General features: G+C 32.7%; 4 protein-coding genes across 5 annotated transcripts; all 4 read left to right on the top strand.

Annotated features, from left to right (window-relative positions):
* The first annotated feature begins 1,488 nt into the window (after window positions 1–1,488).
* LOC107031034 lies at window positions 1,489–4,007 on the top strand. Of its 2 annotated transcripts, XR_001458176.2 has the most exons (5): window positions 1,489–1,933; window positions 2,247–2,387; window positions 2,472–2,645; window positions 2,900–2,992; window positions 3,328–4,007. XR_001458176.2 is itself a non-coding variant. In XM_015232228.2 (4 exons), the coding sequence occupies exons 1-4, from the start codon at window positions 1,595–1,597 to the stop codon at window positions 2,921–2,923; spliced, it is 678 nt and encodes a 225-aa protein (XP_015087714.1). In that variant the 5' UTR covers window positions 1,489–1,594; the 3' UTR covers window positions 2,924–3,182. The 2 variants fall into 2 exon arrangements, 1 of the variants encoding a protein (XP_015087714.1); XM_015232228.2 differs by lacking the exon at window positions 3,328–4,007 and having other exon boundaries at window positions 2,900–3,182.
* Window positions 4,008–9,373: 5,366 nt separating this feature from the next.
* Window positions 9,374–10,104, top strand: LOC107029853. The gene has a single exon (XM_015231300.2). The coding sequence runs from the start codon at window positions 9,374–9,376 to the stop codon at window positions 10,058–10,060; it is 687 nt and encodes a 228-aa protein (XP_015086786.1). The 3' UTR covers window positions 10,061–10,104.
* Window positions 10,105–13,989: 3,885 nt separating this feature from the next.
* On the top strand, window positions 13,990–17,880 carry LOC107029852 (WD repeat-containing protein 44). The gene is made up of 7 exons (XM_015231299.2): window positions 13,990–15,739; window positions 15,868–15,958; window positions 16,055–16,212; window positions 16,414–16,465; window positions 16,557–16,636; window positions 16,710–16,803; window positions 16,896–17,880. Exons 1-7 carry the CDS (start codon window positions 14,108–14,110, stop codon window positions 17,603–17,605), a joined length of 2,817 nt encoding a protein of 938 aa, XP_015086785.1. The 5' UTR covers window positions 13,990–14,107; the 3' UTR covers window positions 17,606–17,880.
* A 407-nt stretch (window positions 17,881–18,287) lies between these two features.
* On the top strand, window positions 18,288–22,198 carry LOC107029826. The gene is made up of 5 exons (XM_015231270.2): window positions 18,288–18,946; window positions 19,843–19,900; window positions 19,978–20,095; window positions 20,199–20,316; window positions 21,378–22,198. Exons 1-5 carry the CDS (start codon window positions 18,380–18,382, stop codon window positions 21,432–21,434), a joined length of 918 nt encoding a protein of 305 aa, XP_015086756.1. The 5' UTR covers window positions 18,288–18,379; the 3' UTR covers window positions 21,435–22,198.
* Window positions 22,199–23,755: the final 1,557 nt, after the last annotated feature.

Genomic DNA, 23,755 nt, shown 5'->3' with positions numbered 1-23,755 from the left:
TGTTGGGCTTTGTGGAGGCTTGTGAGCCGGCCCGACCCATTACTGAAACCCTAGGTTAACCATTTGGTTTTCCTATAAATATGATCCTTGTATTTGTAATTCATAGCAGCACAAGTGAAATAAAAATCCTCCTGTTACAGTCGTGGAGTAGGGAAACCGAACCACGTTAAATTCTTGTGTGTCCCGTTTGTGTTCCGTTTCTCTTTTCTCTAGATTATTTGTGTGTGTTGTGTGTTTAATTCCCAACACTCAGCAACTTCAAGTGGATTGAGAATCCATAAATCGTCCTGATGTGCACCTAGCTCGTTCAGATCATCTTTGTCATCCTTCTCCTGCATATTGCTAGCTGAAACAGAAGAGATTTTGTTTTTACATTTCACTCCGTAAGAAATATCAAACACCGGTCTCGTTGTAATGGTGAATGGTCCATCTTTTGACAGTTCTCTGTTAGCAAAGTCAATAGCCTCGTTTACATAAAAAACAGCATCATATTCTCTACCACTGGGGCTGAATTGAGTACATTCAACAAGTGAATTGTTCATCAATAGTACTAAACTCTCCTTAATTGTGCTCTAATGCTCTTCAGTGATTTCAACAATGATGGTAGGAACAAACTTTGGACTTAAACATCCTATCAGATTCAATTTGTCCAGGATGAAATTTCAGTTTCAGTTACTGGTAATAGTCATTACGCAAAGTACCAGAGAATCAGATTCTATTCTAATAATAAAAAAAATGTGTGTTAAATGAACAGATAATAGAAGATAGATCTTTACCAGCTCCACAATGGCTAAACATTAATAGATTTTATCAGCCACACACAAGACACAGATATTTTCCTTTAGCAGCTCCCTTGAATTCAGTATTGAGAAAATGTTTCAGACTGATGCAACTCAGCAAGATCATTCCCTGTGGCAAGAATGTCATCAACATAAACGGCAAGGAATGAAACCAGATCACATGTATGCTTAGAGAAGAATGAGTAATCATTCAAAGAGGAATAGTGTCCTCTTTGGCCAATATTGTAGAGCAGCAGCTATTCTAGCATACCATTGTCGAGAGTCCTGCCTTAGACCATATAGGGACTTCCTTAATCTGCAGACATGATTAGGAGTAGGAGGAAACTTCATATATACCTCTTCTTGCAAATCACCATGCAAGAAGGCATTGTTCACATCGAGCTGGTGCAAATCCCATTTCTTCTTGACACCCACATCTAATAGTGGTCATTTTAACCACACGGGACTAAGTCTCATTAGAGGCATACTTATTGTATCTCAAAAACTTTTATGTATTTATAAAATAAAAATAGTTTGACAATATTATTATAGCTTATTCCATAACAATTTTATTTATGGTAATTAAACTACAAAAGTAAAAGTCAAAGGCTATATACACGTACCTAAGAGAAGTTTGGGGTTAAATGAAAATTTAGTGGAGATTTATTTGTCAAAACAAATTTGAAGTGGGAAAGGAATTGTTGATGGTAAACTTTATTTATACTAATAAATAGGGTAGGATAAGTATCAGGTAAGAGATAACAATTTGTAAAGTTGATCGTCTATTGTTACCCTATTCTCTGATCGTTCTCATCATGTTATCGCCGCCACCGCCACCGCCACCGCCACCACAATCGCCTCTGCCGTGCCAATACGGAGGATCCTCAAGTGAATCAGATTGTCCGCAGAGACAATCCTCAAGCGAATCGGATTATCCGTCGTCGTTGAAGAAACAAAAAGTGGATGAAGAAGATGGAGAATCCAGCGATTGCGAAAGTGAGCAACCTTTATCATACTCTCTTTCAGATACAAGCGAAAACGACTTGGATATCCAAGAAGCAATTGAAGAGTTATATTGCCCTGTCGGTCCCGGTGAAAAAAAGGCGGATAAAGCTGTTTGGGATAGGTACTTCGACCAGATCCGTGAGAGTGAGGTATCTTTTCTCTATTTGCTTTACGATTATTATGGTTTTGTTAGATTCATATCTCTACTTGTTGTTGTTGCTATTGTTCAACTCATTGTTTGCTCTATGATTGTTTATGGAGAATGTTAGATTCATATCTCTACTTGTTGTTGTTGCTATTGTTCAACTCATTGTTTGCTCTATGATTGTTTATGGAGAATTTTAGATTCATATCTCTACTTGTTGTTGTTGTTGTGATTCTTCTCAGTAAAACGAAAAATATCATTTAACAAACATATATGTTTTTAATTGATTATGTTTTTTTTTTTGTTAACTTTGATAGGGATTTGACATTAAGGATTATCCCGGTTCGTGTCCACTAACTAGCATTTACCCCATGACTAACTACTTAGACACTCCTGCCAATGTTGAAATGTTGAAGGATTATTGTGCAAAGGCACTTGAGCATTACAATACGGACAATGTAAGCCCTACTCACGCTTTCCATTATCTTTTTCCTTGTTTCTTTGTAAAGCTAATAAGATTCCTCTATATTCCTTCATTTTAGGGCACCAAATATGAGGTCGACCGTATTGTCAAGGTTAATGAAGGTGGATGTCAAGGCTTCGTTTACTATATTACCTTTACGGTCAAAAATGGCGACAGTGAATATTTTCAAGCTAAGGTGGTGGAACATATAAATAAGAATAAGCCTTTGGAGTTCCCAATTGTTAGGCCAAGGGTAACGAGACCTTCCTTTTTGTTCTAAACTTTGTCATTATTAATTATTATGTAACTTTCATGTTAGCAAATCAAATAATTTTTCATTCTTCCCCTGGTTGCTGTTTTCATAAATGTTAATATGATATTCAGTTTGGATTAAGCTTAAGAAAGGAACCTGGAAATTGTTTTGGAAAACCTACTTCTTGATTGGTTGAAGTATGATCAAGTTTCAGCATTTGCAAGTTACTAACTCTCTTATGTGTTTTTATGTAGGTGAAGGGAGGTTTGGACATATAGTGATGTGAAGTCTGTGCATCCTTTTGGCTTTGTGTTAACAACTCTTGTCAATGTTGGACATCATTACTAGTAAATTGCTTTCTTCTTAGTTAGTTTGTCTTTCAGTAATTGAATGAGAAAAAAACTTTGTTGTAATTATGATGTTTACTCTATATTTATTATTTTGGTAGTAATTGAAAGTGGATCTCAATCCATTTTTACGGGCAAGTTAAATGTTGTTTTAAAATCTATATATAAAAATGTGTCTTAGTCTTTTTCATTCCCTCTATTTCATTTTGCTTGTTTGGTTTTGACTTGACACAGACAGAGTTCTCTTTGTCAGCTGCAATTCAGTAGCTTTAGACCCACTCTTTGATATTTGCTTGACCCTTGTTAATTCTATTGTTGAGGCTTTTGTTTTTTAGTTTCTGTAGTTGAGAACTGGAAAGCTATCATTTACCCCTCGAGTTTAAGCAACGGATGGTGGTGTGATAAACTGCTAGAAAGCTTATGTAAGGATGCTTTGGAAGATGCAAGCTTTACCATTTACTACATGGATTATAGTGTAGGCCATATCCAGTATTTAGAGTCAGTGGGTGTCGGTGTCAAGATTTTCACATATAAGGTTCGGATGAACCCCTTCTGTCCCTCTAGCGATAGTAATTGGTTCATGATATGCTGCTGATTGGGAAGGAGAGTATTTGCAAATTTGTACTATAGGGCAAGCGTGTTGTACTCTCTGATGTATAATTGGAATCAGGATAACGCAGATGAAAAGAAAGTGTTTGCTGTTACAATCACTGTGTGTTTTAGGGAGGATGTTTACTGGTTTTAGAGGCCTGAAAATGTTTGGGTTCAGCTGCTTAATCCAATCTTGGTAGCATCCCTCATTCCTTGAGAATGAATCTGTTTGAGTATCAAGTCGAGAAACGAAAGGAGAAATAGACAGCTTTTCTGTTCCAGGTCATCTTCTTTTCTCATTGTTCTTTGGATGTTCAACAATTTATAGCAGGAGTAGACTGTCCTTTTTTACTTTCCACATAGCTTCATCTGTATACTGTGGACTGTTTCTGTCACTTTAAAATTTGTTGTCATCTTCGACAGACATGTATACTGACCCATCTATCAAGTATGTTGTTGCATGTTGCATATTATAAGTTTCCTCTATAACAGTGTTTTGTTGGGACAAATTGGCTCTTATATGTTGATGATTAGGGGTAGGAAATCTCTTCTATTGGCTCATCTGACTTAAACTTGAAAGAGTTTGAAGGGCCCTCTTACTTGTATACCGATTTTGCTACCTGTGTTTGTTGCAAAAAAGTATTTAGTTTATCGGAATCAAAGTAAATAATATGATAAAAGACAACAGTTAACATTATATGGTCATACATCTTAGGCTGTAATTTGATCATGAACAAAATTTGTTCATGTTGCAATCATGGAAAGTGCCAAATATTGGGTAAGCCGGTACACATATTCCCAAAGGTGTTGGTGAAGTGAAATGGAGCTTGTTCACTATCATTTTTTTCACGAATGAAAACAAGTTGAAGTTAGCTATATAAATCCTCAATGTTACTTCTAAGTCAACTCGTATCACCACCATACCTAGTGAAAGTGAAAAACTACCTGCAGGCTACCTGGATAGTTTCCCTCTATTTTAGCCGAAATGTTTTTTCTTGAGTCGAGGGTCTATCGAAAATAAGTTTTCTACTTCTCAAGTTAAAGGTACGGTCTGTGTATATTCTATCCTCTCCTAATCCCATTTGTAGGACTATATTGAGATATTGTTATTCGTCATTTTAACTCATTTTGCATTTGTCAGAATATTCGAGAAATTTTAAGTCTTTCGAGATAACTTTGAATTTAGGAAGGATGGTGTGCATGTATTCTTACCCCATTGTAATAAATCCTCAGCGAGATTAGGATATTTGAGAGACTTGAAAAGTCCAAAAGTTTTGAGTATGATACTTTTTTGCTAGAAAAACATCGATACATTGTAAGGTTGAAATATGAAGTAATAATTATAATATTTGTTTTACTAATTAAGTTTGTCCCTAGCCAAAAAAAATACTTACTTTGTAATGTAATAATTTTTAGTGATAAATTTAGTTGAGTAATTTTATTGATACAAAATAAAATAATAAAATTAAATGACCTTTAAATTCAGCATCGTAAAACCCATTTCTAAAGCAATATTTTCAATATAATTTTTTTTCTTCATTTATAAAAAGAGTGCTCTCATTAAAGTGAAGAGATCCCGAACCTTGGGGGCAAAATCATCGTTAAAACACATACGTAACATGTAATGATGCCTCGTGAGTTAATTTTTTTCTTTTCTTATTATTTATTTTTATTTATGTATTTGACTTTGGCTTCTGAACTACTCCAAAACAAACAAAGACAAATTAACATATATATTTTAATATAGTGCGTGTGGTGGTGCATAATTTCCCTAAAGATGTAGATTATAACAAATACAGTAATTAAACTACTAATTAATTTACGAATTATGCTTTGTTATGTTCCGTATGATAGCCCAATAAATAATCGATGAGGGCATAGAAAGACGAAAAATAAATCACATAGTTTCTAATTAAGTAGGTCAAAATCTAAATGATACTTATTTGGGAGTGGAGGCGATTTATAAACACCTTTAATTTTTTATAAAAAAAAAAAAAGAATTTGGATTAATATGAATCATGGTGAAATTATTATAAAATTTTCATTTTAATCAGAGATAAGTTTGAGATCCTAAAAATAAAAATAAAAATCTTATTTAAGAGTGTCGTCTTTAAAAATGAATCCCACAACATGTAAATTCGAGTTTAATTGTATCTCAATACGAATATCGAAGATCAAAAGCTCAAATGGAAAATAAAATCTTTTTTTTTTGGATAGATCGATCCGTTTAGTTGGAGATGTACTTAGGAAACAATATATATGCAATTGATTAATGACAACTTACATAATCCCATAATTTTTAATATGAAATTACAATCTATCCATCATAGTTTGTAATTACACTAATTTCTTAAAAGTAATATAAATCGTATACATAATATGTAGATCGGATATATTAGAGAGTATATCGGACACATGATAGCATAAACTGAATATATAATATGTAGCTCGGATACATAATATGTAGTTCGAATACATTAAATACTGACTCGAACACATTACTATATAGCTCATATACATTAAAGAATAACATGTTTTTTGAAAAAAATTAAAAATTAAATAAAATATTGCAAATAAGAAAAACATAAATAGCGTATTTCTCGTAATTTGCACGTAAATTAATGACTTACATTTCAATTACTTGGGCCTCACAAGGCATTCCCTAGCCCTAGTTGGAAAATTACATGAATTGGTACATTTTAATAAATAATTATTGATTTTAGCAATACTCTGTATTTATTATCATTTATAGCAATACTATGTTAAATCTGCAATATGTATAAAAGTGAATTATGTATGCAATATATTTAAATTATATATGAATAATACTTGTTTTTTAAAATATATTATGTTTGTTTGGTAAAAATTTGACAACATTGTATTAAAAGTGTATTAAAATATGTGATAGATGAATTATCTATCATTAAAATTTGTATTATATGAGAATAAAAAATTATTCTTTGTAATATGAATTAAACTTGTATTATAAATGAATTAAAAGTGATCAAGTGAAAAAGAAATACTATTGCCATAAATGATAAATATTTTTTTATTATAGTATATTTACGTAAGTTTTCCTTCTTAGTTCTTACTGTTTTATTCAATATGATAATTACTCCAATTCTTCATTTTAATTAATCTGACAATATCTTTTAGTACATTTCAAACACATCACTTTTAAAAAATTGAAAAACCTTCATTTTATCTTAATCACACAGTATATTATATGATTTTACTACCACAAATTTCAAAAATTTAGTCAAATAAGGGTGTTGTGCAAATTCAAACTTTACCGCATAAACTAAAATGAGATGATCGGAGTATATATATTCATATTTGTGTATCAAATTATTGAACGGTCTCTTAAAAAGATATTACTACCTTTATTTATTTTTAATCGTCATTATTTTCTTTTTTTCTAATCAAACGATAAAAATTTTAATGGATACTTTATGATATACTTTTTTATCATATTGATATGCGAAAAAATTGAAATTTATAGTCGTAGTTCCTATGGGTCAAATGCAATGAGAAGTTGTAGTAGTATTTGTAACTCATGACGAGCAAATGTTACAAATTAGTACGTTACTAAAACATTTAAGTCGTAGTAATTAATGACTCATAAACACAATTGAAAGATAAATAAATTATTACTATAATGAATGAATATCTTGTCGTATTGAGAATATTTTCGAGCAGCATTCTTATTTTGGCTTACTTAAATGCATCAATTTTCTAAGGCGATGAAGGTCGAAAAAGTATGGAAAAAATATGATTAGATAAGATATACATATACACATGTTGTAACTTATCGAGGAGATATGAACTTAAATAAAAAAATTATGAATATCGATAATTAGGATAGAAAGGTTAACGAATGGTCATGCATTGCCTAGTTTTTCTCATTTGTATTGTTACTATACTTTAATTTCTTACTTACTCTTCAAGTTCAGTTCTACTCTTCGTGTTCTTTGCTCTAATTATCATATAATTATTTGCTATATATTGCTATTGATCATTTCATCATTAATTTATGGGGTAATTACGCGGTTAAATAAATTTATACTATTTAGTTACTCATCATAGCTATAGTTTGTTATAATTACCACTCACGACTAACATATACATTAATTATGTGGGTTAACTTCGAGTTTGTATAATTAGTCACATTTGTATATGTATAATTCACCAAAATATATAAATACATATGTATAATATACAATTATTCAATCAATATACATATAAAATTCACCTCTCTCCTACTCTCCTCCCTCTCTCAATCTCGCTCGCCTCTCTCCTCTCTCTCCCAATATCGATTGTTTTTTATACAAATGCATATGTATAATATACAATTATCTAACCAATATACATATATAATTCACCTCTCTCCCGCTCTCTGCCTTCTCTCACTCGCCTCTCTCCTCCCTCTCCCAATCTCTCTTGTCATATATACAAATAATATACAATTATCTAACCAATACACATATACAATTCACATCTCTTCCACTTTCTCTCCTCTCTCTCCCAGTCTCGCTCGCTTCTCTCCTCCCTATTATATGTAGTTATGAATTATAATTATCAGACTATAGCTATGGAGAATAATTAAGCTATTTTTAATGACTATATGTGAAAGTTTTATTATGTTTTACTTAATCGGCTATAGTAGAAATAACGTTACATACACTCTACCCTCCATATTCCAATTATGAATTTATAATGAGAATGTAATCCATTATCATGTATCTTCAAAAGTTAGTTATTATTTTAAATATGTCAAAGTAAAATATCAAAATTAAATTATTATTTAATATAAATTTTCTTTTTTTTATTTAAAAAAAAAAGAAGGCACGTGCCTGCTTTGCATCAAAGTGCGTAGGAAATCAGAAAACCAAACAAAAGCTACCCATCAACCCTATGTACGAAATTAAAAAAATATATATATTTGTACAATATTTAAAATAATTTTTTATTTTTACTTTTTACCTCATATAAGATAACAAGAATAAAATATAGTGTAATATATATGATATATCTTTAATTTAAGATCATATGATTCAAAAAAGATATTACACGTCAAATTAAATCTGAATAAATAAATTGAACAGAAATAGAATGAAAAAATGAAAATAAAAGAAATAACCATTCCCTTCACTTTTACTAGTATAATTAATTTTTAAGCTAAATTAAATTAAATTAGTTTAATATTTAAAAGTTATATAGATGTTTGAAAACTATATACATACTAAATGCTATAATTAAGTTGTATTCTTTTTAATTACTAATATAATAAAACAATACATTTATCAAAATTTATAATGTTTGACATTTAAAAACCAATACGTGACGAATAAAAATGAGTTAATTACTATAATTACGAAGTCATATTCATGACCAAATTAAACACAACAAATAATATTACCCAAAAACTACTTAAAAAAGAAGAATTTTATGAGAGTTTGTATGCATTGGATCCTTCACCCAAAACTTTAACCATATATAAACCTTAATATAAAACGTAATAATTATTTTCCATCTTTTGTTTCTCTTTCCCTTTCCTCTTCAAACTTGTGAAACTATACACAAATTACCATCAATTTGAACTAAAAGAGCTAGCTAGGTCCAACAATATTTGGTAAACTTTTATTTGATAAAAAAAAACTCTTCTTCTTCTCCTAATTCCAATGTAACTACTACACCTATTCCTATTCTCCCCTTTATAATACATCAACAAAAAAAAAAACAATTTTTAACCCCCCAAGACCCTTTCTTGTTTCAAGATTTGAGTATATCATGAATATGTCAAATTTTGATGAGAGCAATTCTAGTGAAAACCAACAACTACCCACTTTTAAAGATCCAAAAGGGTGTCTAGATATTACAACAAATCATCAAAAAGATGATGATATCAAGAAAATTGTCATATTGCATCAAGATATTATAATGGATGAACAAAAAGATGATGATGCCAACAAAAGAGAAACATTGCACCAAAACAATCCACAAAAGTGTCAAGATATTACAATAGGAATCAAGAAAATAATGGTATTGCAAGAAGAGTGTCAAGATATTACAAAGGACACTAACAACATAGTAATATTGCATCAAGTTTCTAATCAAGATGATCATCAAGATGTTGTTAATGAGACAATAGTTATACAACACGTTGAAGAAGAATTAGAATTAGTACAAGAAGATATACAACACGTTGAAGATGAGGTTGTCAATGATATAATAGTAGCACCACACCCCATTGTTGTTGTTGAAAACCAAGTGGTAGTGCTACAAGAAGATTACAATGATGGATTTAGGACTCCAACTTCTTTGGAATCAAAAATTCCAATTTTAACAACATGTCCTGGTGCACCAAGACGTAACTATAATGGTATTAAACGAAAAGCTTCATCATCACTAAGAAGAGGGGAAAGAAATATTAGAGTATGGAACGATTATCGCCATCGCCATACCGCTAGATTTTGACCGGAAAATCAAGAAATTCTTAATCATACCAAACAAGAAGAAGAACAAGGGAGAATTATTACATATTAAATTAGATTTTTGTACAAAATTAATCTTTAGTTTATTTTATTTTATTAATAAGTCGTTAATATATATGGTATATCTTTTGTTTTTGTTTTTATTTCGATAGAGAAGAAATTAAACATATTTTTTTCATCCGTTTCATTTTATATGATTCAAATTGTTATTTATCATTATTTTAGAAGTTGCGTTTTTCTATAACAGGTTTATATCTTTTAAATATTTTAAATTGTTAATTATACATTGTGATAAAAAAAAATTAGATTATTCAACATCGTAATTAATATAGTTTGATTCTATTTTGTTTTTTCAATTTGTATGCTTTCATGTTTTTTCTTGTGATTTTTAACTTCTTTTTTTTTTATTTATTTATATATGAGGGGTAGACATAACATACAACTTTATTGTCTTCTACTTCTTATTTTTTTGTGGAAAACTTTATTGTATTTTCATCTATCTTCTTTTGTGATCAAGGTGTTATGTAGTTCATAAAAAGTAAAGTAAAGAAAAGATTCCCAAAATATAATGATTCTTTCTCCTTGACAGTTTTTATTTTTTCTCAAAAAGGTTTTCCGATAGAAGTAAGTAGAGGTGTAAAAAAATAATAATTAAAAATCAGTTAAATCGATCAAATAGAATTAATTAAGAGAGATAACTATACAATATATCAAAAAAAATATTATTACCGATCATTTCTTTATCTAAAAAAATAGAAAATTGAAACTTCCACCTACTTACAAGTAATTTTAAAATAGAAAGTCAAGTGTCATTAGATTTAGAGTTGCTAGAGGTTTAAGAGACACATATAAAAGTGTTAATTGCTGATAAAAATATATATTTAATGACAATTAAGCTATTATCATTATTTAATTGACGCTAAATCATTTTTATGTAGTGTCAATTAGGCAATGCAAAAACTGTTCATTTACCTAGGTGTGAGATCACTTCTTCTTTTTTTGAAAAAAAAACTATCACTAGTTTCTCCAACAATATCCAATTTCAATACATCAAAAATGAACTTTAGCGAAAATTAATTAACAATTGTCATTAATTATGTATTTTTAGCGGCGATTACCACTCTTTATATATGTCCTTAAATGCTTCGATGATATTGAATCTAATGACACTTAATTAATGCCGATAAAATTTTTGACATTCTTTATTAATATGTCTATTTATTATCGCTAAAAATTATTTTCATTATAGTATTTAATCATAAGTCTCATAATATGAAACAAATAATAAAAAGTACATAAGATATAAGAATTTATAAATAATAATATAAAATAAAAATTAAGCAAATGACATACTGTAAATGACAAATTACATTCTATCCCTATAATATCAATATTTACCAAAAATCCTTCTTTTGAGAAATCAGGATACTTTATAAAATAAAATGATACGTAAATAGAAATGGCCGAATACTTTAATTTTTTTTTTTATGTTAACTGTTACTGCGCAAAAAAAGAGTAACAACTTTCCCATGATTTACATTAACTATATAACAAGATTACCGTCAAATCTGCATAAAAAACGTACTAATTTATTGCATTATTCAATTTCATAATATTAAAAAATTCAGATTTTGAATCAGAAAAAAAAAAACGATTTTGCGTAAAAAAAAATCTCTAGAACGCCGATTCTGAATTTTCAAAGATGAATATTTCGATCCTGTTGCGACGTTCTGGAATATGGGAAAGTGATGTTATGTATGAGCTATACAAAAGTGATGGGATAGTGATTGGTGAAAATATTTCATTCATGAATCTTATTTCAGCAATTGCGGCTGAGCTGGGTATTGACGAATCGAAAAAAAACATAGAGATTAGATATGTTGTTGAAGGGAATTCGTCTCCATTGTGTATTCGGACTGATATGGGTGTAAAATTGTATATAGAAATATTGAGAGCCTTTGCATCGCTTTTTTCCGGTATGTAATATGCATCATCAATTGATGATTCAACAATATTGAGAGCCTTTGCGTCGCTTTTTTCACCCTCAACACACATGATGGCACCTGTTGTTGCATCGAAATTTATTATCTCTTCAACACCTTTATCTGAAGTATCAATGCATAAAGGATAAGTTCCGAACCCAACCTCATGTTTCTTAATTTCTATATACAATTTTACACCCATATCAGTCCGAATACACAATGGAGACGAATTCCCTTCAACAACATATCTAATCTCTATATTTTTTTTCGATTCGTCAATACCCAGCTCAGCCGTAATTGCTGAAATAAGATTCATGAACGAAATATTTTCACCAACCACTATCCCATCACTTTTGTATCGCTCATACATAACATCACTTTCCCATATTACAAAATGTCGCAACAAGATCGAAATATTCATCTTTGAAAATTCAGAATCGACGTTCCAGAGATTTTCTTTACGCAAAATCATTTTTTTTCTGATTCAAAATCTGAATTTTTATTATTATGAAATTGAATAATGCAATAAATTAGTACGTTTTTTATGCAGATTTGACGGTAATCTTATTAAAAATTAACGTAAATCATGGGAAAGTTGTTACCCTTTTTTTACGCAGTAACAGTTAACATAAAAAAAATATTAAAGTATCCTGTCATTTCTATTTACGTATCATTTTGTTTTATAAAGTATCCGAATTTCTCAAAAAGAAATTTTTTTAATAAATATTAATATTATAGGAATATAATGTAATTTGTCCAGTATATCATTTACCTAAATTTTACATATATAAGTATAGTTATAAAGAATTGTGTACAAAGTTTGTCGATTTGATCTGATCTTATCTTCTATTTATTTTTAATCAAATCAAATATTATATTACTAAACTCATCCATTTAACAATTGACGAATAGAAAATTGCCACATATAGTTTAGCTATAATCATAATTCATAAACTTTATTATACATGCAAATAATTCGTGGTACAAATTGTGGCTTCAAACACTGTATTTTATTAATTTATTATTAATAATACAATTATTGCCTACATAACTTACCAACAAGTTTGTTGCCAGAATTATAGTACCAAAAAATATATTCCAAAAGATTAGAAAATTAAATAAAACTTTTTTAATACACGACCTTCCAATTCTTCATATCTTAGGCACATCATAAAATAAATTAATAAATGATTTATGATTGGTTAGGAATAAAAAGAATGTCAGAAATTTAAAAACAAAAAAAAATCAACAAATGCAGAGACATGATAAACCTAAACGCCAACGTGAGGAGATGTAATACTTCCTTCCAATCTATTTCTCTCAATTTTAACTTCATACGAACTTTAAGAAAATAAAAAAAAAATGATAATAATTACTGTTTTAAATTAAAAATATTTATGTTCTTTAATCTTGTAAGTTTAAATATATCACATTGTAATTTAAAATCAATAGTTATAACAGCAACATATCCGGCGTAATCCACTAATAGAGTTTAGAAAGAGTAATGTGTATGCATACCATACCTTTATCGTATGGAGCGGTGGCGTAGCTACCCTTTTGTCAGGTTTCCTTCGTCGGAAAATTATATTCTATATATACAAGCAAAATGATAAGCAAAGTGGCGAAATAATATATTTTGGACACTCTTGAAATAACAATATGATGTAGTCGGTTGGTTTCAAGCGCCTTGAAAGAGTAAAGACACACAAACTTAAAGTGTTTGTGTGTTAGCACGCACTCGGACACCCTTGGTGAAATTTCTGATTTCGCCACTGTTATGGAGGCGAAAAGACTATTTTCGAATGACCATCGACTCGAGTGATAACCACAAAAATGTGATAACCTATAGAAAATATTTTTTTAAAATAAAGTAAGACATTCACAAGAGTCTTTCTTACCTTATTTTTCTCTCTTCCACTTGTCTGTTTTATTTTTCTCTCTTTCCTCCCTTTAGAGAACAAACAAACAACACAACACAACACAAAAACACAAGTTTCTTTGATCATTTTTCATTGATTATATTCTCTTTTTGTTCTCAATGTGCTACGATGGATCATCGGAGAACGTTAACGATGAGCTGGGATGGTCTTGGAGACGATCAAGATGACGATGACAACTTCTTTGAGTCTCGTGATCGTCTCTCCACAGCCATTCCTCTTGACTTAGGATCCTCAGGATCAGACGATGATGATAATGAATACGAGGACAGTCGTCTCTCCTTTGTTTCGACTCTTTCATCAGCATCCATCAAGAAATTCCAAGGAATTGAAATCGAAACAGTTTCTGATCATTCATTTAGCAGCGCTGACTATGGAATGTGGATGGCTGAACCAGGGGATATTAAGGAACGTCGTAAACGCCTCTTACAAGGTATGGGATTGTCAAGCAATAAGGACCTTCTCAAGTTGAAAAGTGCAAAGATTGTTAGAGCTATTTCAAGGAAAGTTGAGAAAATCAAAGACACGAAATCAACTAAGACGAATGACTCTTCTCGTGTAAAAGGATTAAATCAAGAACGTGAGCCTGTAACTATACAACCGATTAAGTTGGTAAGGTCGAGATCAGATGGAGATATACAATACTTTTCTGTAAATACAAAGAAAAGGAAAGATGATTTGATTGGTGACATTTCTAAACAACGTCTAACAAGGACGTTTTCTGGTGTTTTAGCACCGAGTATAGGTACATGTCAATTAACAGCTTCTGTTAGAATGTCGCCAACAAAAAACAGATCGTTGATGCAAAATGGGAGTGATTTGTTCTCAAATGGGAATCCTGATGTGGGATTTGCTTCTTTTTTCTTGATAAAGAATTTGGACACGGGGAAGGAGTTTATCGTCAAAGAGAGTAATGAAAACGGAATGTGGAATAAGTTGAGTGATATTCAGACAGGGAAACAACTTACTATGGATGAATTTGAAAAACATGTGGGACATTCACCTGTTGTGAAGGAGCTGATGAGGCGAGTAAATGGATCAAGAAGTCACGATGATGATAGGAAGCTAAACGCGAATTCATATCTTAGTAAGAGTTTTAGGAATAGTAAGAGAAGGGGAGTTGCTCTTTTGAAGAACATAAAAGGAGTAGCACATAGTATGAGTGGAAAAATTATTGATAAAGAACGCGAACAAGCTGTACCTGAGGAACATCAGAAACAGAATAAGAACTCCTCGAAATGGATTAAAGTCCGTCAGCATGGGAAGTCGTGCAAAGAATTCACAGCGTTGCATTTAAGCCAAGAAATCCATGCTCACGAGGGTTCAATATGGACGATAAGATTCAGCTCGGATGCACATTATCTAGCAACAGCAGGAGAAGATACATTGATTCATATATGGGAAGTGCAAGAATTGGAAGTAACTAATGATCTAAACTCTGTTGGTGGTACAATGGGAGGTTCTGCAAATGCATCGCCTAATCATCCAACGAGTGGTTCATTCAGTGCCTCCCCTGTTCATCCAATTACTAGGTCTAATTCAGACCGGCCTCCTCTTCCGGAGACTGGACATAGTACATCAGAAAGAAGGAAGAAAGGGAAAGTATCACATAAGAAAAAGGGCAACTCAGTTCCGGAGTATGTCAACGTACCAGAAACTGTTTTTGCTCTTTCGGAGAAACCAATATACACTCTTAAAGGTCATCAGGATGATGTCTTGGACTTGTCTTGGTCAAGATCTCAGGTTAGTTTCCTCCACTTTCATTTCAGTTAACTAGCATAAAAACCGCGTTGTTTACTGAAAACAAATCGAATAATATCTACTATCATGTTTTAAACATACATAACATGGAATGTGAAACTTGGATGCAGCAACTGCTGTCATCGTCGATTGACAAGACTGTCCGGCTATGGGATGTTGAGACTCAAAGTTGCTTAAAAATGTTCGCGCACAATGACTATGGTGAGATGCCAAATTTCATTTATAGATAGTCAATATAGACTTGAATATGATGATTCCTTCGCGTTATTTGCTTCTGATGAGCTTATGGTCTGGCAGTAACTTGCATACAGATCAATCCAATGGACGATGACTACTTCATCAGCGGTTCTCTGGATGCAAAGGTTCGGATTTGGAATATACCTGATCGAAAAGTTGTAGATTGGACTGATCTTCATGAAATGGTTACTGCTACTTGCTTCACCCCTGATGGCCAGGTAGAAATGTCTATTTTACTTGTATTATATTGGAACATTCACTAGACTAAAGCTTACGCCTAACACGAGCCATAATACAAGTAATGTAAAATTGTATCCTTAGAATTCAAGGATACAGTGATACGAGCTTATAGAATAGATCATGTTCAAGTAATGTTGACAGTAGCAATGAATTCTTCGTTTTTTTTTTCATTCTTGAAGGGTGCTTTAATAGGATCACATAAAGGAAGCTGTCGTATGTACAATACTTCTGGTATGTAATGCATTACAAACCATCTTTTTTTTAAATTGATAGTTACCCCGCGGAAACAGTAGCTGATTTCCAATGTGTATTTATTGTTCAGACTGCAAACTGGAACAAAAAGACAATATCGAAATTCAACCTAAGAAGAATTCTCAACTCAAGAAGGTCACTGGTTTACAGGTAGTTCTCTCTTCTATAGCTAATGTGTCTTTTTCTTCAAGATATATTGGAAACTGAACACATTTATTCCCAGTTTGCTCCGTGGAATCCATCAGAAGTACTTATAACTTCAGCTGATTCTCGTATCAGAATTTTTGACGGATCAGATATGATCTATAAGTTTAGAGGTACGTTCTCTATTATATACACTCTTTTCGAGAGTTCAAAACAACATCCATGTGTTTACTAAACCGAATGATCTATTTTGTGGTGGCATCAGGTTTCCGAAACACAAGTAGCCAAATTGCAGCTTCGTTTAGTTCAGACGGGAAGTATGTTATAAGTGCAAGTGAAGACTCTCATGTGTACATATGGAAGAGGGAGGAGCCTAGGAGCCCCAGGCGAAAAGTTAGAACTTCAATCTCAGTTCAAGCTCACGAGCGATTTCAGTGTAAAGATGTTTCAGTTGCCATACCATGGCTAGGTAGTGTAAAGAATGAGGCACCACTTGTAGAGATGCATTCAAAAAGGCATTCGAAACGTTTCCTCCCACCCCAGTATCCTAACGGAGGCTCTCCTACAAAAGAAAACTCGGATGTGGCAAATAGTAAAAGGCATACGCCACCTCTACCTAACAAAACTAATACATTGGAGAGAGTTCAAAGTAGTCATGAAGAGGAAGACTTAGCTCAAATCTCTCGTACAGATTCTGGTAATGGTCACGGAGAATCATTTGCATCAGGCTCTTCGTCAAATAGGTTTGGTGATTCACCTTCTATATCTGCATCCAGCAGCTCCCGATCACAATCTTGGTCCTCGTCTTGGTCTCAGGATGGTAGTAATAGCCACGGGAGCAATGTTATACAAGCAACAGCATGGGGGATGGTAATTGTGACAGCAAGTTTAGGAGGTGAAATCAGAATTTATCAAAATTTTGGGCTACCACTGAAAGCTGGACGTCAAACGAATCTCTTTAGAGACCTGACATAATTTTGTTGTTAGGAATCAAATCGATAATATTCTGTTCTCGCCTTAACATTTTTCTGTAATATTTAGTTGTTTAAGACTTAGACGAGCTCACGTTACACTGAACAAGGCTGAAGCCATCGGCTTCCCGTTGTTTGATAAGTAAATGCAGAAACAGGTAACCTTTTTTTTTTCTTCTTAGTACCATTTACATTAGAAAAGACCAAGTAGAGATCATAGTGTTCAATGTTCCAACAAATTGAGCATTTTAACTAGCATTATGCAAAGCTTTGTTTTCATTACAAGTGTTAACAAATATCGAATACATGAGAAATTTCATTGGCACAGGATGTAGACAGTCTATTCTAATGCAATGATTGCTTCCTAGGCACAAACTCGTGACCTGTAAATCACACAGAGATAACTTTACCGTTGCTCTGAGGCTCCTTTCCTGTAACAACAATAACTAGAGATGTTCAAAAACTATGACGTGCTATCAAAATGCAAACAAACTCTAAGATCCGTTGTGGTTTTAAGCACTTAGGTCAATGAGGAAATAAAGTGTGTTATAAACGAAGAAAGACACAACTAGAGAAAAATTGTAATAACGTCAAAGAAAAATTTATTTAAATCTCAAAATATGATAAATGTCACGTAAATCGAAACGACAAGTATAAGCTCTTTTAAATTTGAATTTAGGCACTAGGCGGTAAGGTTCCATTGATTCACATTTCCAAATCCGCAAAGTTGAGCACAAACTTCTGGAGAAAGCTTTACTTCTCTGAAGAAGAAAAAAAAATGGATTCTCCGATCAATTATGCTATCGACGATAAGGATTTAGACGACGCTGCATTATGGGCGGTAATTGATTCCGCCGCCGCTGCCGCCTCCTCCACCACCGCCGTCACTAAGTACAGTAAACCGCTACCTGACAATCACTCTCCAATTAGGCCTTTTCCTAGCTCAAATACTTCTCCACAATCTAGGCTAGGCAAAACCCCTAGAAACTTCCAAAATCATCACCATAACGGAGAGGTACTAAATCACCGGCCGCAGAAAATGTCCAGGTCAGATTCTAACAGCGTTTCGGGACTGAGCAGGACGAGTCCGAATCCGATGGCGGTAGTTAAGCACGTGCAGAGAGATCCGTCTGTGATGAGTTATTCGTCGCCGGTGACGAGGTCTCCGGCTCGGGTGATGGAGTATGATAACAGGTATAACAGTCCGATAGTCTCGGAGTGTTCGCCGGTGGCTACAATGAGTCATGGACAGCGTGAGGATAGAGATGGTGTCGTTAGGCATAGCTTGGCTGGTCCATTTCCATCCGTTTCTCTGTTCAAGGAGTATCAAAATGCAGCGATGGCGGTAAATTGATCAATTTTCACTGTACTATGTCATATTTCCAGCATTAGATAGTACGTTTATCAATAGTTTAGCCAAATGTTAGGTATAATTGTATCCAAATTGCTTAAGAGCTGCACAGCAGAGTGTTTTGGCATGATAAATGATGCTTTTCGATCTGAAATTTGATATGAATTTGGTATATTACCTGTTGTTATGCGAGCTCAATTTTTTGATTCAGTCCATACTAGCCTCTTTCTCAATGTAGATGTCAGTTGTAACTTTGCTTTCTGTTCTTTGAGCTACTTTAGTGCACTTGAAGAGGAAGCTCTCCAAGTTATTGTGTCTACTCATTTGTAATCCTCATCTTCACCTATTTTGCATTAAGGACGCGAGTAAGATGTATGCTATTCGTAAATTTGTAAGGTTTCGTTCCCATTTTCCCATTATTGCTATCTTGGTGACAGACTTGTCACTTGTCTAATTTCCTCATTGAACATTATGCTTCTTTTGCCATCAGAAGAAATGTATCTCTCAATTTTTTAATGGTAATGGAAGTACTTCAGCCTCTTAAACAAACTTTGTTTGGTAGCAACTGAAGGAAAGATGATGAAGAGAAAGTATGGATAATTACTAGGAATTGATGAGGAATCAGAATTTTGTGCTTAAATTGCATCAGCAAATCAGTGAGAAAAATCATTAAATGTCCAGGCAAAACTTGACGATCTCTCGAAATCTGAGCAATGTCTGCACCTTTTCTAGAATAACTTGTTACAAGTCCCCTTCAAGATAAATAGAACTACACTACCAGTCAGTTTTTGTTAACGTTTATAGCAATTACAGCTGTTGTTTTATCATGAATATTTTTTGTATACTTGAATGTGATTTCATCAGGGCTTAAGTAATTAAACATTTCACAGATTCTGGAGAAATCTGACTACACTATGATTTCTGGACATCCCTTCATAAAAAAAACTGGTATGTTAATAGACTTTGGTCATTGGTTTCTTCTACTCTCAGTTAAACTGCATGAACGAAATCAAATTTTTGTGCAGGTTGGAGGAAGATATCTTTTTACTTCAATCTATCATATGAAATTAAAGACAAGACCATTGAGTTTGATGACAACCGTAATGTCCTGCGTGCTGAATTTATAGTTCGGGCACACATGCAGTATGTTCTTTTGGTTCACCAACTATTCCTATCCAAATGTGTTGCTATGCTAGACTTTTTTTCATCTTATTCCATCTTTCCCTTTCTTTTGTTTCATTGGTAGGGGTGGTAGGTTCTCAGATGGATGGGGATCATGTGAGCGGCGGGAGAAGAAGTTTCTAAAACCAAATCATGACATTCCCAGCACAGCAGAAACCAGAGCCAAAAATAAAGCATGCCAGGTACATATATTTCCTTCCATAGGAAACCATAAAAGATGAGTTACTTATTCTCGTTAAATTCAATTTGTTCATTCACTCTTGCTCATTGCTTAATCTGTTAGTGGAGTGTTTGTTTCATTAATGACTTTAGGCTTAATTGCCAGCCAATGCAGCTTGTGCCTTCTTACGTGACAAATTGTTCTTTGTGAGTAGGGTGTGTTGTTTCTTTTATATAAGGTGCATAGAGCAATTAAGAGTAATAAAACTGTTTTGAGGCACACTTGTGTTTTGGGCCCTCGTGATGCTATCTAGGCCGGATACTGTCATAGCTGTACTTGTATATGCAGATGGATGTACGTATATTCTTGCTCTTCAGTTGATTTTAATGTGCTAACCCCAGCACTATTTCTAGAGTCAGATTATCTCCTGTCTGGCTCATTTTTTCTGTAGTTCATCCTAACAAATATGAAATTCCTGCAACTACTTTATTCTGTACAAGTATTATTCAAATAACAAGCTACTGTGTCTCACATTAGTGGAGGAAATGAGTTGTTGTCTCCTTATTTTTACCTCTTGAACTAGTATTTGGGTTGATTAGGCTCAGGGTCCATCCTCAACATGACATAAGAGCCTGTCCCATTCATGTTCTTGTAATCATATTGTCCACGCACCATATGTCCAATCTTGAGCATTGTTGGAAGGGGTTACTTTGTGACCCATATTGGTGAAGGAAATGAGCCATTGTCTCCTTGTAAGGTCTTGAGTAATTCTCCCCTCATGAGCTAGTTTTTGGGATTTTGTTAAGCACAAAAATCCATTCATGAATTTGACACTGAAATCCCCATAGGAAGAAGAATATGGTAGTCTTTTATCAGTGTTCTTTTCCACCAAACATACATGCATTTTGCTTATTGAAAATGCATGGTCCGTGGCATACTACTAACACCTGTTCTTGTTCTTGCCAGTCATCTCTTTTTGTACTATTCACTTTCTGCTGTCTGGATAATTTGTTCCTTTCTATAAGAATCAGTTCTCTACTATTGTAAATTAGTTTGTTAAGCAACCCAATTAAAAATTTACAGGACTTGCTTGGAATTGGAGAATATCGACCTGGTATGGGCCAGAGTAGTAATGGGTAAAACAATCCTACAGTAAGTACTCCATAACGTACTCTATATCTAAGTCATTTGCAGTTCCATTGACCAAGAGGAGAATTCACAGCCAAAATTGAGATTGGGTTATATTAAAAGTCATGGAATCAAGTATAGAAAGAAGTCGCGTATATACTGTAGTACACTCCCTGTGTGCTTGTAACATTAAAGCCAACCATGAACCTCGACTTGTAACATCTTTAGTAGTTCATCTAGTATCTTATCCTTCATTTTGACTCCTACATGTTACTTCAATTGTTTTGTTTATCTTCCTCGTTTTATGAGTTGAGTAAGGTCTTCCAAAGGTCTGCATATGTACATCCTACCCTCCCAAGAGTTGCGGGATTACATCGAATATGTTGTTGTTTATTCTTTCCTTGATATGATACCTACTTTCAACATGCTGGCCTGTGTGCAATAATACACCAGGCAGCAGCATGAACTTCCAAATTTTATAACTACACTTTTCCATGTCCGATTTCTATGAAATGACATTCTTATTTGGCATTATATACCATAAATTGACAGTTAGCTTGTCTTCATCAGAACCATACCTTCACCTTTTGATCCAAATTGTCACATTGTTTCTTTAGTGGCAACGTGAAAATGGACAAAAAAGGTCCTTATGGGCTATGGCACTGTGGCAGAATAGTTTTTTAGATCTGACACACCGACACTTGCTCTTGTTAATTTAGACGTATATTTCGAGTATTGTGTATATTATATTATTGAGATGGTGACACTCCTATTAATGATCTCCGTTGACATCGCCGTACTTGAAGACTCTGATTTATTTGCCCCATAGTAACTTCTCTTAAAAATGACTTTGGGCCTTTGGTAACGAAGTTCTTTTACTTATTTCTCGGAGTTGAACTCTGACATAAGAATTTAGTACCTTAGTTGATTGAGTATGTGAACTTTCATTTTGTTGATGAAAGTTCGATTTTTCCACCTTATAATCAATCTCCTTTCTTTCGGAAAACAATTTAGTGAAATTCAACTTGAAGTTGAATTTTGGAATTTTTTAACTCCAAAACTCACAAAAATTAAAAAAACTTCTCTTATTAGTATTCATGGTTATAATATCATTTTTCTCTTTGAAAACAAAAGTAGTTTTTCCAAATACTCACTATTTTCGTTGTGAAATGCACTTGAAATGTCTATTGAAGAAATGCAGATCATATTAAAGATTTTTCTACACGAGATATTTACCTCAAATCAATATTTGATATGAATATTTGGATAAATTGTTATCTTATTAAAAATTAAATTAGATATTTATATATAAATAGCGAGTGCGGATAAATTTTTCTTTAGTATATGGGCTAAGCTTTTAATGTATTTATTTATTTTGCAACTCTTCGAAACATTACATGATTGACAATTATTTTCTTGGATGCTTTACTTTGAACTAATACTACGTTAAACTTCTATTAAATTTTCTCACTTAGTATGTCAACTTTGACTATGTGAGTTTAGCCAATCATAATTAGTCTTAAATTGGGAGAAAAAGGACAGATAACTAGACCTTGACAGCAAATGTAAAGACTTTTTAGCTATGAATTATGATGGCCCTTTATCCTTTACCAGCGACTGATGGGGTTCAACCAAAAAGCTTTGCAACTATGTATGGTTTATCATCATATAAATAAAATTCATGAAGGTATGACCTAATAATTAACGAAATTGACACAAATAATGAAGATTAGAGTTTAAATTAAATGTTTTTTTTCTATATATTTTAAGCTTTAGCAGAAAAAATTAATCGACAATTATGCTATGAGGAGACAACAAGCACTTGATGAGAGAATTCAAATTTCATCTGTCCATGTTAATGAAATAATTGAGATGTACGAAAAATCACAAATAATAGATATTTGAAAGGGAAAAAATTTAAGTTACATATAAGGTTATCCATTAAAAAAATAAATACTTGCAAAATACAGATGTTATACAATTCTTTTATTTTTTCTTTCTGGTTTCTGATTGGTGTCTGATACTTGCATTGGAATCTTGATCAAATTTGAATCACGCTTATTTGAGGATGCCGATCCCAACAAGGTTTTTTTTTCATACTTTGGACTTGAACCCAATATCTCTGATTAAGGGTGAAACAGTCGTACTATCCAAACTTATTTTTCTTTGGAAGATGCTACTATTATTAATTCTCAGTGCCACCACATTCTTGTATAAATACTTCTATTTTCTATCTTTTGTTGTTCATTCAGAGAAAGAAAGGATATAAACTAAACTTATGAAGTTGACAATTAATTATTTTTCACTCTCATTATCCCCCCCCCCCCCCCCCC

Source organism: Solanum pennellii, chromosome 9 (assembly GCF_001406875.1).
Source record: "Solanum pennellii chromosome 9, SPENNV200".
Lineage (NCBI taxonomy): Eukaryota > Viridiplantae > Streptophyta > Magnoliopsida > Solanales > Solanaceae > Solanum > Solanum pennellii.
This window is presented reverse-complemented; position numbering and strand designations above follow the sequence as displayed.